Source organism: Narcine bancroftii, chromosome 1, assembly GCF_036971445.1.
Source record: "Narcine bancroftii isolate sNarBan1 chromosome 1, sNarBan1.hap1, whole genome shotgun sequence".
In the NCBI taxonomy this organism is placed as follows: domain Eukaryota; kingdom Metazoa; phylum Chordata; class Chondrichthyes; order Torpediniformes; family Narcinidae; genus Narcine; species Narcine bancroftii.
In genome coordinates this window covers 425739768-425751934 of record NC_091469.1, presented here as the reverse complement: position 1 = coordinate 425751934, position 12167 = coordinate 425739768, and the positions used below count along the sequence as shown (strand labels likewise).

The following is a 12167-nucleotide window of genomic DNA, read 5'->3' as shown; positions in this document are numbered from 1 at the left end:
AGAATCTAAGAATTCTCAGCATATAATATTGAAGTATCAGTCCATGTAACATCTCAGGGCTGCACTTGAATTGCACTTATTTGTGCAACAAATAGGGAACCTTGAACTATCTGCCAGAAGGAAGCATATTGCAACAAATGCAATCAAAAATGGCCAACCAGCAAGCACATAGTCAAGAGGAGTGCTTGATATAAACAAGCAAATATTTGTGAACTAAAAAAAAATGTGGTGATGATAAAATTGGACAGGTAAATTGTCAGAATTATCAAAGCTTTTCCAATGTGCTCAAATTCAAGTTAAAACATTATTCTTTGAAGTTTATGCATAACAGAGAACAGGGTTTGATTTTTTTTCAATCCTAGTTTAGGAAATGCTAAACTGCGTGCTGCAGTGTTGCTGTGTTGGGTAAGTAATTTGTGCAAGAAATTAACTGTTCAAGTAATAGAGGCAGAGTGTGAATGCAGATCCACAATTTCATTAATAAAATTTTTTTGAGTATTTTAAAATTTTCACAGACTTGTCTAATGTTATCTTTTTTAATATTCATGTAACATAGTCTGTATTTATCTTCTCCCCCCCCCACCCTTGTACAACTGAATGTACCATCAATTAAATTACCTCCACAGCAAAACAAAAACAACCCATATATTCCCCCTCCCTGTTTATCTTCACTGATAACCAACCTATTGGTGCCAATCCCCCAGCTATTTTGAGACAAGCCAAATACACCCATCCCTTGAATCTCCCACCCTTTCCTTGAGCTACCCATTTTCATTCTTCTAATATACATTCATCTTTAAACATTAACAATATTAAAAAAAACACATATCCCCTCCTTGTATTCCTCACAATTACAATATTTACAGTCCATCTTTTCCCCGATTCCCTCTTTCCACCTTCTATACATTTAATCCCGAAGTGGTGGCAGGGTTCTTACAAAGTCCATTGCCTCTCTTCGATCTTTTTTCCCCAAGCTAACTTTACTATCTTCAGCATTGCCAAGTAAAGGAGGATCAACTCAATTCCTTTCTGTTTAAGCCTCTTTTTAATCAGGTCAAATTCCCTCCTTTATTTCAATAGCACCTCCCCCCCTCCCCCCCAATATTCCACCAGACCTACCGCTGGTGCCTGTAAAATCCTCTCTCTATCCTAGTATTGAAGGTGCCTGACCAGGATAGAACATGACCGTTGGTTTGGCCCTGGGCGAGGGTGGCAGTGAGAGACCGGTGGGCCCATTCTAATAATTAAAATTAATTTTTTAATGAAAGTTTTGTAAATACAGTGGAACCCCATTATCATATGATAGTTGGGGTCCAAAAAATTGCATTGCTTAAAAAAAGGATTGTAGTAAATCGGGGTTTTAGTGTGTACAATATACATACTCATCGATCACAGCACACACAGCCCCCACCCCGGTCTATGTGAGGAGATCCCCACCAAGATAAATATTACTGTACTTAATCACTTAGACACACCACTTCTAAATATCCGCTGTGCCACAGGGTAGCCATCCCTGGTACTGCATCTTTTAAAATGGGCTTGTTTATCGTCCTATTTTAAAGAACAGAACTCTATTGGGGTCCAATGACTCATTGTGTTCTATCCAAATTCACATTAAATCGGGGCCTATTAAATTGGGATTCCATTGTAGGTAGAACTTTTTTTTTAACCTGGTTTATGTAAATAAGCAATACGTTTTGAAAGCTCTTTAGTATTGAAACATTGGTTGGTGTGTGGAGAAAACGTAATGCAATTAAAAATTTTAAATTCAAAGACTGGTTTGATATTTTACAGGTTTGTAACAAAATTTTATTTCAGTTTACCAATTTAAATTTACTGCATTTTTAGACTTCATGAAGAAGTCTTGGAGTTCTACAATTTCATGTCACCACGCCCCGAAGAGGAAACCATGCGTAAGGAAGTAGTAAAAAGAATAGAGTCTGTGATCAAGGAGCTTTGGCCTACAGCAGATGTAAGTACTGCATGTGGAATGAATTAGCCACTTTTTTTTCTTATTTACATGGAAGAGTTCAGAATTTCAGATTCATTTATTTTAATTGGTTTCATTATTACAAAGTAGTAATCTGGATTTGAATGAATAAAAAATGTCTGCATTGGAATTGCAAAACATTTCCTGTGTTCACTTGGATACCTTGTAGAAATTAATATTTAGAATCTGATTTGCGTGTACATTTAGGGCATCCAAATGAATTGCTGTTCCAGATTCTTGTATTGAAAGATTGCTAAAACATTACATAAGGGGAAACACTTTGGAGTGATTTCTTAATACATAGCTGAATGTATCAAAGCACAAACTGGTAACAATTGTCGTTAGTTTTCTAAGATTGTTATATCTTCAAACTAAATAATTTTCCAGGTCTTTTAAAAATTACAAGATAGAATATGTTACAAGGCCAGAGGACCCAACAGCAATAGATATTCAACAAGACAAATGGTTACTTAAACAAATGCTGCTTTTACTTATCTTTAAACATGAAAACAGAATCACACTTTAACTTAACCAACCTAACTTAACCCACTTCTAATTCTAAGCGCATGTGTGTGTTAGTTCAGAAAAGTTCTTTGGTTCACAGTCCAATCTCACTTCTCATTCCTCCAAGTTCATTGGTTGCAAGTAATTCTTATATGTGCACAGAATTTAACATTTATAAAGTTCACCAGGCTTTGATGCTTGAATGGTAAATGGTTACTGCTCAGGAAGGTTCTTGTTGGTTTTCAGAGAGATATTTGTTGTTCGGACATCCACATCTGATTCCTTTTTAATCAGCCACTCCAGTGTCTTGCTGACAAAACTTGCTCCCCTCATTGTTCTCCAGATGATATCCTTTCTTTCAGGTTACCAGCAAGTTCCTTTTTGTTTCCCTTATTCCGTGTGAAACATTAGACAGCCAGTCCTCTACTCTTGCATGAACCACAAGGGCTTTGACCAGACTGAAATAAGAACTCATCTTCTGAATGGGGTTTTCCACAGGCTTGCCAGCTTCTCCTGCTGTTACTGGTTGCAAATCTGTTGCCTTCCATTAGTGAAGTCTCTAGGGCACTCTCCAAAGCTCTTGCAAAGGCTGTGGGGCCGATATGTCTAACATTAGCAGAGCTCCAGTATTTCAAATAAGATGTGTTTTAAAGTGCTGTATGTGACCTACTCTAACGAACCTTTCCCAGTTTATCTCCCAAAAACTGGGAGATAAATCCCCTTAATCTATCACAAATATTTTTTAAAAATCGTGTTTCAATGTTTAGGCTGTCATTTTTTTGAACACAAGGACATAGCAGATATGAGGTTAGCACCAAATACTGACAATTTTTCTAAATGCATGAACTGAACATTTTACAAAAAAATCCAGACTTTTTAGCTGTTCACTACTGAATTATTGCTGTTTATGCCTTTTTCAAAGCTTTAGAACTGTCATAAAACAAGCCCCATCTGCAAATGTGCTGGAAATCAACTTGCACAGGCCTGGCTTAAACTGTAGGCAAATGTGTCAAAAGCACAATGGTTTAAATACCTCTGAATTATTTAAACCGTTTTTAATTATTTCAAGATTGTTAAAGTTGTGAATTTTTATTTTACTATTTAATTTTGCAATTAAAATTGCAACGAATTAAAAAATTTGTTTTGTTTTTCTAACCCCCCCCCCCCCATGCAGATTAAATCTTTAATACTTGTTGAAAAGTACATTATAATATACAATTGGTCCTTAAGTGCTGGCATTTTTCCTTAGCAGCCTGCTAATTTGGTGGATTTAAGCATTCTTTCATTGGGGCATGCATGGGACACAAGTGACCTCATGCTTTATTATAGTCTTTGCTGTGCAGGATAGGGTCTCTTACTGAGAATTCTACTCATCAAGAGAGCTATAATTAAGAAATTAAAGAAATTAAGAAATTTAAGAAATTAAATTGAAGTTACTGTTTATTTTGGATAAGACGACACTTGAAGCACCCAAAAAACAACAAAAAATGGCTCTTCCTATAGGCCAGATACAAAAACAGTGACCTTAAAATTATACTCAAAATTCCACTTGATTGGTTCCATAATCTACCCAGACTCCACCCTATAACAAATTTTTAAACTATCAGTATATATATTTTTTTAAAAGCTGCTGTAGTGTGCACAATTTTTATTTTGCTGTAAAATCCATTACCAATGTGATGTTCCAACTCTGGCCAACAAGTGATTCCTCTTCTCATCGAACATTGTTTCTTTGGCATTTTTCTTTTTAAAACTTTATTTATTTGTTCAAAAATCAAATAATATATGACATATACAATAATTAACCATAAACATGAATGTTATTTTTTATATATAGAAAAAAAGAAAAGAACCCCCCCCCTTCAGCCAACTCTCCTAAGTAGAGCCATAAAGAAAGAAAAAACATGAAAGAAAAATTAAATATATATATTAAGATCTAATCAATGTAAATTGAAATGTAAATATTCTGAATATAACAACCACTTATTAATTAAAAAATTATAATTATCATGCAAAACATATGTAATTTTTTCCATTATTAAACAATATCTCATCTCATTATGCCATTTATTAATATCAATCATATTTGTATCTTTCCACGGCATTTTTCTTAAAACAGCTTCATTCTTTCTCCACTCCCTTACCATCTTCTCAGTTTCTCATTATGCCATTTATTAATATCAATCATATTTGTATCTTTCCACGGCATTTTTCTTAAAACAGCTTCATTCTTTCTCCACTCCCTTACCATCTTCTCAGTTATGTCAAATATCCCTGTAAAAGCAGAGATGTTAGATCCCTCGGTCACTTCAATGACTTGCAACTTGCTTCACACTTTCTTCATTTTGCTGGTGGCTCCATGATAACAATTTTTTTAATAAAAATTAAACTGATGAGGATAGAAGCTAGCAACAGACTGAACTGTGAATTGCTTTGTGAGGGTGCTTCACCCACCTATTAGCCATGCCCACCAGCTCAGTCAACATATGTATGGCACTGGTATGTTTGGGGATTGTCTTAAACCAAAGATATGAAATTCAGGCTGAAATTTGGGTCTCGTCTCATCTGAAGATTGCCTTATCCACCAAAATATACCTTAATTGTTTCTGATCAATGTAAACAAGTTATTTGAACTTAATTTTAATCTATTAATATTTTTGGTAATGGTTTAAGGAAAAATGAACTTTTTAGAAGTGTAATTCAGGGAATTAAAAATTTTAAATCTAATGTTGTACATTTTATCTACAGGTTCAAATTTTTGGAAGTTTCAGTACAGGTCTCTATCTCCCAACAAGGTAGGTGAAAATCATCTACAATGATACCAATGAAGGAACTTATTTGAGAATGTATTTTCTTTTGAATTGTTTGAAAATAAGTGGCTCATTTAATACCAAGATTAAGGAAAGAACTTTGAATCTATAGAAGATTCAATTTATTATGGTTGTAATAATAGTGTCATATTACATGAAATTGTTTTTGCCTGTTGTAAGGTAGACAGATTCGCCATCGGCAGAAATTGCCTGAAGCGCCTCTTACAGTCAAAGAGAAGCAAAAGAGAGGTTCCACCACCCCCCCCCCCCCCCCCCCACACAGAGTCACTAAGTATCTGCAGATTCACCTTCATCGCTTCTGGAGCCTCCACAGCCAAACGGAGTTTTGTCCAAACTATTGGCAACCCGTGCTTCAGATCCGAACCTCTGACGCGGTCAGGAACCCTTTGGAATCCTGGTTCCAATACCTGGAACCCCTTCGGCCAGATTTGAGACAGCCTGCAACCTGGCACAAGTCTCCCAACAGCAGTCACCAGCAGCCCGCTGCATGCATTAGTCTTTCAGCCACATAATCGCCGTAGTCACCATTCCATCGGTTATCTCCTCTGCTTCTTCTCAGACAGAGGGTGCTCTCCATGTTTTCTGATGACCTGCACCAGTCCTCTAGCCCCCTGGAGTCTGCAACTCCTCTTGGCTGCTGCCATTCTGAGGTGCCACCATCTTGGGTGCAGATCCCACAGTCGTGAGATTTTAAATAAACTACCGTCAGCTTCTTTAACGGGCCGTTCAAAATCTGTTGAGCTGATGGCAGTTGACTTGGCGGTTGGACCCTGCGGGAGCACTCTATCCCTGTTCCTCGCTCCCTGCGGGTCCGCACCAATGGCAGCGCTGCCATTTTCTTAAACAATCTCAGGCTATCCCAAAATGTTTTGAAACCAACAAAGTTCTTGTGTTTTTGAAGCATAGTTATAATACAGCCATTTTGGATACAGCAGTGTCATTCAGATGACAAGTTCATGAATAAATAACATGATTGATGTTAATAAATTTAAATATTACTGGTAAGGCCACAAGAGAGAACTGTTGCATCCACTAATTTTTTTTGGTACTTTGTGCGCACTTAAGGTAGGATGAGTTTCATTTTAAAAGTTCTGAAAAGCAAGATCTCTGGCAATACAGTTCACCAAGTGTCAGTCAAGATAGAGTACCACTATTTCTGGATTTGAATAAAGTCTAAGGGTTTTGTTAAACAACAGCCACTATTTTATGTGAGTTATTATGGACATTAATGTATGATTTGATCTTGTAATTTCCACCATTTTCACTCTGAGGTAATGACTTTACATAAAATTTCCTTTAAAGATGTGATTCTACATTATGCATGTAGATAAAAAATTAAATTGTATTGTCATATTAAAATATAGTTCAGGCCATTATGTCTCTAGGTCTTTTTTTTTTTTTGCTTGCAAATTTAGTCCCTCCTAAAAATGCATGCTTCCATAGCAAAAAAAATCTGTCGGAGGAACTCAGCAGGTTGTGCAGTATCATTGGGAAGAAAAGAATGGTTAACGTTTCAGGTTTGAAACCTTTCACCAAGTTTTGATGAAGGGTTCCAAACCTGAAATATTAACCATTCTTTTTCTCTTACTGATGCTGCTCAAACTACTGAGTTTCTTCCAACAAGTTATTTTCGACTCAAGATTCCAGAATTTGCAGTCATTTGTTTGCACTATGTTTCCTTTGTATAATTAATATGTTGAAATGTTGATTTGTTGGGTGTTCAGCAAGGATAAGGTGGAAAGAAGTTAATTAAAAATTTAGCTGATCATGTTTATGTTCTTGGGCAGCAAAGCAAAACTGATCTCAGAAAAGTTTGTATTCTTGTATGATCTTCATGAATGATATTGGAGTCTAGGATTAATCCTATTGCTGCTTATAGAAGAAAAATGGTTGAGGAAAGATCAAGGTAAAATGAGACTGAGTGGTAAATAATGCAAAGAATTTACTGAAGGCCTCACTCTAGCAATATTATTTATTGTAAATAAAATTGAACACATTGCTGGCACTAATTCTAGAGTGCTATGTAAATCTTGTTTGTCTTGTTTATGGAAATGTGTGAATGCTTTGAAAGTAGTTTGGAAAAGATTTACAGAACTGATACTGAAAATTGGTGGGTTAGCTTATGAGAAATGTTGCAGGCGGGATTGCAGTCACTGTAGTTTGAAAGAATGAGAGTGGATTTCGTTAACAGATACAAGATCCTGAAAGGCATTGAAGATTGGATGTGGAGGGTGTGAGGAATCCTCATTTAAGACACAGCTAAGGCTTTCATTTTCCTGAGGTTTGTATTGTAAGTTTCGAGTTGTGATCATTTTTAAGATGGATAGATGGAAGGGATTGAAAAATATAATGAGTGCAGATGGGAATTTGTGATTGCAATCAAATCAGTCATGCTCTTACTACATGGTGGATGAAGTTTGGCTCGTAATTTGTATATGCATTTTGCAATCATTTTGTTGTGTAGAATTACATTTGTGTGCAGATTGTATCCATGCTGTAAAGCTGCAGAAAGCGATGTGGACATTTTTGGTCGAGCTATCAAGCTGAGAAATTTGCCTATTAATTTCAGAACAAACATCTTATCCCCCACAAGTTTGACTTTGGTAGGAAAAGATTCTGAAAGGAAATGAGTTTTCAATCCAAGGACAAATAACAGCTAAAGGTATTTATTAGTACTATAGGAAAATCAAATAAAAAAAAACCATTTTATAATACTAGAAATACTAAATAAATTTTACATATGATGGGATTCCTGCTCTGGATGTAATGAATTTATTTATTATTATATCATTATTGCCAGTTACCGCAGTTCTATTACAGTGCCTGCGACACGGGATCTAATCCCATGCTGTTTGTAAGGAGTTTGTCCATCCTGTACACGTTTGTGTGGGATTCTGCTGGGCGCTCAGGTTTCCTTCCACCTTTCAAAATGTACAGGGGTTTGTTGGTTATTTGGGCAGTACGTGCTCGTGGACCATGCTGTCTGTCCAAATTTAAAGTTTGCATTATTTAAGACTGTTATCTTTTTAATCTCACTTTGATCTGATAGATAATTATTTGATCTTTGAAGAGCACAGCAAGGCAATGGCATGTAAATTTGTTCAGTTCAGTTCATATTCATAAAACTGAATAATAGAATTCAGAAGGCATAGCGATGCAGTTTATGAACTTCATTCTTAACGAGAATTAACTTTTAAAAAATGCTTACTTTATAGTGACATAGACCTGGTAGTTTTTGGAAAATGGAAGAATCCACCTCTACAACTTCTAGAACAAGCACTACGAAGACGGAATATTGCTGAACCATATTCTATTAAAGTACTTGACAAAGCTACAGTAGGTTACTTGGAATAACATTTTTTTTCCTTTAAAGGTAATTGCTTAAATGTGATTATTGATTTGAAAAAAATATTCTCAACTTCACAGGTGCCAATTATAAAACTGACTGACCAGGAGACTGAAGTCAAAGTAGATATCAGTTTCAATGTAGAAACTGGTGTAAAGGCAGCTCAATTTATCAAAGACTTTATAAAGGTAAATATGGCAATTGTTATACGTGATGTATGTGCTCACATGATTGAGAATAATGGCACAAGAACCTGTTGGGTGATATCCAGTGTCCAATTGTTTTGATCTAACCACTCCAAGACCTTGCTCTTTCACATAAATGTTGTTGCTACTCTTAAGTTAAAATAAATTGTCCACTGGCAGTTTCCAGATGCTTGTGCATAGTCCCAGCAGTAAAATAGACCAACAGCATTCTGTTAGCGATAGCTGAGTAATTCTGAAGTTTGACATTGCTGCCCTGAGTGAGACTTTTTGCAAATCTTATCAGTGCAACAAGCAGGAGATTGTTACTTTCCACAGGAGAAAACTATGAGAAAAACTATCTTTGCAGGAACTTTGCTTCTGAGAATGAGCCACCTGGAAGCTCCAGTGACTCACCATGGAAGTAATTAACACCTTGAGACTCATTGCCTCACCAGAACATGGATCAATGTACTGCAATCATCAGTGCTTTATGTCCCAACCTGAAAACTTGTTATAATAAGGCCAAAGAACATCTAATCATGAAACTATTCTGGTCTGTCTTCTAGAGGAAGATGAACTGACTCCACTGGTCAACTTTGACTGTAGTTATCGAATTTTGCAGCATGGAAACCGGCTCGTCAATCCAACTTGTCCACACTGACCAAGTTGTCCACTCAAGCTTGCTCCATTTGCCTGCATTTGGATAATGACCCTCTAAACATTCCCAATCCATGTACCAGTCTAAATGTTTTTTAAAGGTTGAAATTGTACCTGCTTCTGCCACTTTTTCTGGATGCTTGTTTCATAGAACCACTATCGTTGGGTGAAAAAGGTCCCCTTTTTGTCCCTTTTAAGTCTTTCTCCTCACCTTGAATTTGTCTTCCAGTTTTAAATTCCATCACTCTCAGGAAAAGGTTATGACTATTTAACTTACCAACCTTGACACACTTTCCTTGTTAATATCTTTCCTTTTGCTGGGTGACCAGGAGTGCACACTAAATTTTAAATGTAGTCTCATCAACCTCTTGTACAGTTGTAATGTTCATGGTATTATGTACCTGTATGCCCATGCCTCTTTTCTACCACACTCTCCAGGGGTAAGTGTATGTCCTGCCCTGGTTAAACCTACCAACCTACAACACCTTGCATTGTGAGAGTTAAATTCTGAATGCCATTTCTTGGCTCACTTTCCCAGTTCTTGTATATCCTGTTGTAACCTCTGATGACTGCCTTGACTGTCCATAATTTTGGTGTCATCTTTAAATGATTTAACCATGATACTACACTGTCATCTAAGTTATTAATATAAGTAATGAACAATAATGGACTTGGCACTAATCCCTGTGGCATCTCACTGGTCGTAAGCCTTCAATCTAAAGAACAACTTTCCATCACCATTTATTGTCTCCTACCATCAAACCAATTTTGCATCCATTGGCCAACTCACCCTGGATCTGATGAAATTTGACTTTCTAGGCTAGTCTACCATGTGGGATCTTTTCAAATATCTTGCTAAAGTTCATGTTGACAACATCAATCCAAATGCATGTCAATCTGTCCTCAGAATCCCCTCCAATAAGTTATCCATGACTGACATTTAGCTCACCATCCTGTATTTCTCTTACTTATCCTTGCTGCCTATTTTTAAAGAAAGGGACAACATTAGCCACCTTCCAGAATTCAAGCACCTTGTGTGTCTAACAAAGAGATATTCACATCATTGTTAAGACACACAAGGCTCTTGCAATATTTTCTCTAGCTTTCCACAATGTTCTGGGATAGACTTTATCAGTCCCAGAAGATTTATTTATCTTTGTGTATCTACAACACCTCTTAATGTGGACTCTCTTTAAGACATGACTGCTTTATTGAGTTTTCTCGTCTCTGTCTTTCTGCTTGGTGAACACAGATGAGAAATACATGTTTAGGACCTGGTCCATCTCTTGTGGTTCCACATTTAGGCAACCTCATCGATCTTTAAGGGACTCTTCTCATTCTCTTTGCTCTTTTGGCCTTGATTAGATTAGCCCTCACCTTATCTGCCAAAGCCATCTTAAACTCCCTCTTTGTCCTCATAATTTCCCTTTTGAGTGGACTCCTGCATCTTCTACTCAAAGGATTCAATCGATCATACCTATCAATTAACTGACCAAAGCTTTATTATCTCTGGTCATTTGGGATTCCAGTATATTGACAGTTTTGTCCTGAACTCTCCTTGTGCCTTTTTATAAGCCTCTCACTTGCCAGACATCCATTTACCTGCAAATAACATCTTCCGATCAATCTTTGCAACTTCCTGTAAATCCCATCAAAATTAACCACTCCCCACTTTAGTAGTTTAATTGTGGACCTTTTTCTTTCACTGTTATTTTTAAATTGTAGAGCATGGTCACTGATCCCAAAGTGGTTTCCCAGTTATTTGCCCTGTTGTGTTTCTGAAGAAGAGGTCAAGTTATGCCCTCAGATCAGACACTCTACCTGGAGGTATTAAAGGTTGCAACCCTTTTGAGAAATAATCAGCAAGAAAGAATTGGTGAGGCTTACTTCAAATGAGTTCTTTTGATAAAGTACTTGCAAAAGCACGAGGTCTCATGCAATTCAAATTGGGTAAATACATAAAATAGCTGGAGAAACTCCGCATGTCCCACAGTGTCCATCAGAGGTGAAGATATATAACCAGCGTTTTGGGCCTGAGCCCTTTGTAAAGCTCTTCATGCTCTCATTGTCCACATCTTGGAAGAGGAAGATGCAACAGGGGACTTCATACCAGGACAAAGGACTCGATATCTTTGCCTCCAATGAACGCTTCGGGGCATGCTGAGTTTTTCCAGCAAGTTTGTGTATTTACTATACTTCCTGTTTCACTCATTTCATATCTGGGTAGTGACTTTAGGTAGTTTATATCATTGCCTAAGAGAAGAATCACAAAAACATCCACTTTGACAAGTCCCAATAACTGCTGAATTTTCTGTTGCCTAATCTGATCTATTATCTCCATTTGTTTGACCACTGAACACTGGTATCAACTGAAACATTGCCACAGTTCAATCCACATTGAACCTCTGAATGACTTTGCAAAGACCGTTGTGCTTGGATGTACCTTTACAACCTATGGGAACTGCAAGATACCCAAGATGTCTGGGTTCTGAAGTTGACAAAAAATAATTATGAAATGGAGGAATTAATTAACTGCAAATAGATTGTTCTTGGATTGGAAGTTCTTCCATTCATCAAAGGAAAAAAAAAACACCAAAAGACCAATTGAAACATGACTTAGCACATTTTGTGGTTGTAAAGAGCACAGGAAACTC

The 12167-nt window shown here is 36.8% G+C and overlaps 1 protein-coding gene across 8 annotated transcripts in view; it reads left to right on the top strand.

The window, feature by feature from the left end:
* Positions 1 to 12167, top strand: part of tent4a (terminal nucleotidyltransferase 4A) — a 116612-nt gene that overhangs the window by 65246 nt on the left and 39199 nt on the right. For all 8 annotated transcript variants that reach the window (XM_069914188.1, XM_069914186.1, XM_069914185.1 and 5 more), the window contains exons 2-5: positions 1849 to 1972; positions 5243 to 5289; positions 8541 to 8661; positions 8752 to 8859. In XM_069914188.1, coding sequence (XP_069770289.1) covers positions 1849 to 1972; positions 5243 to 5289; positions 8541 to 8661; positions 8752 to 8859 — 400 coding nt within the window. The remainder of the gene's footprint in view (positions 1 to 1848; positions 1973 to 5242; positions 5290 to 8540; positions 8662 to 8751; positions 8860 to 12167) is intronic.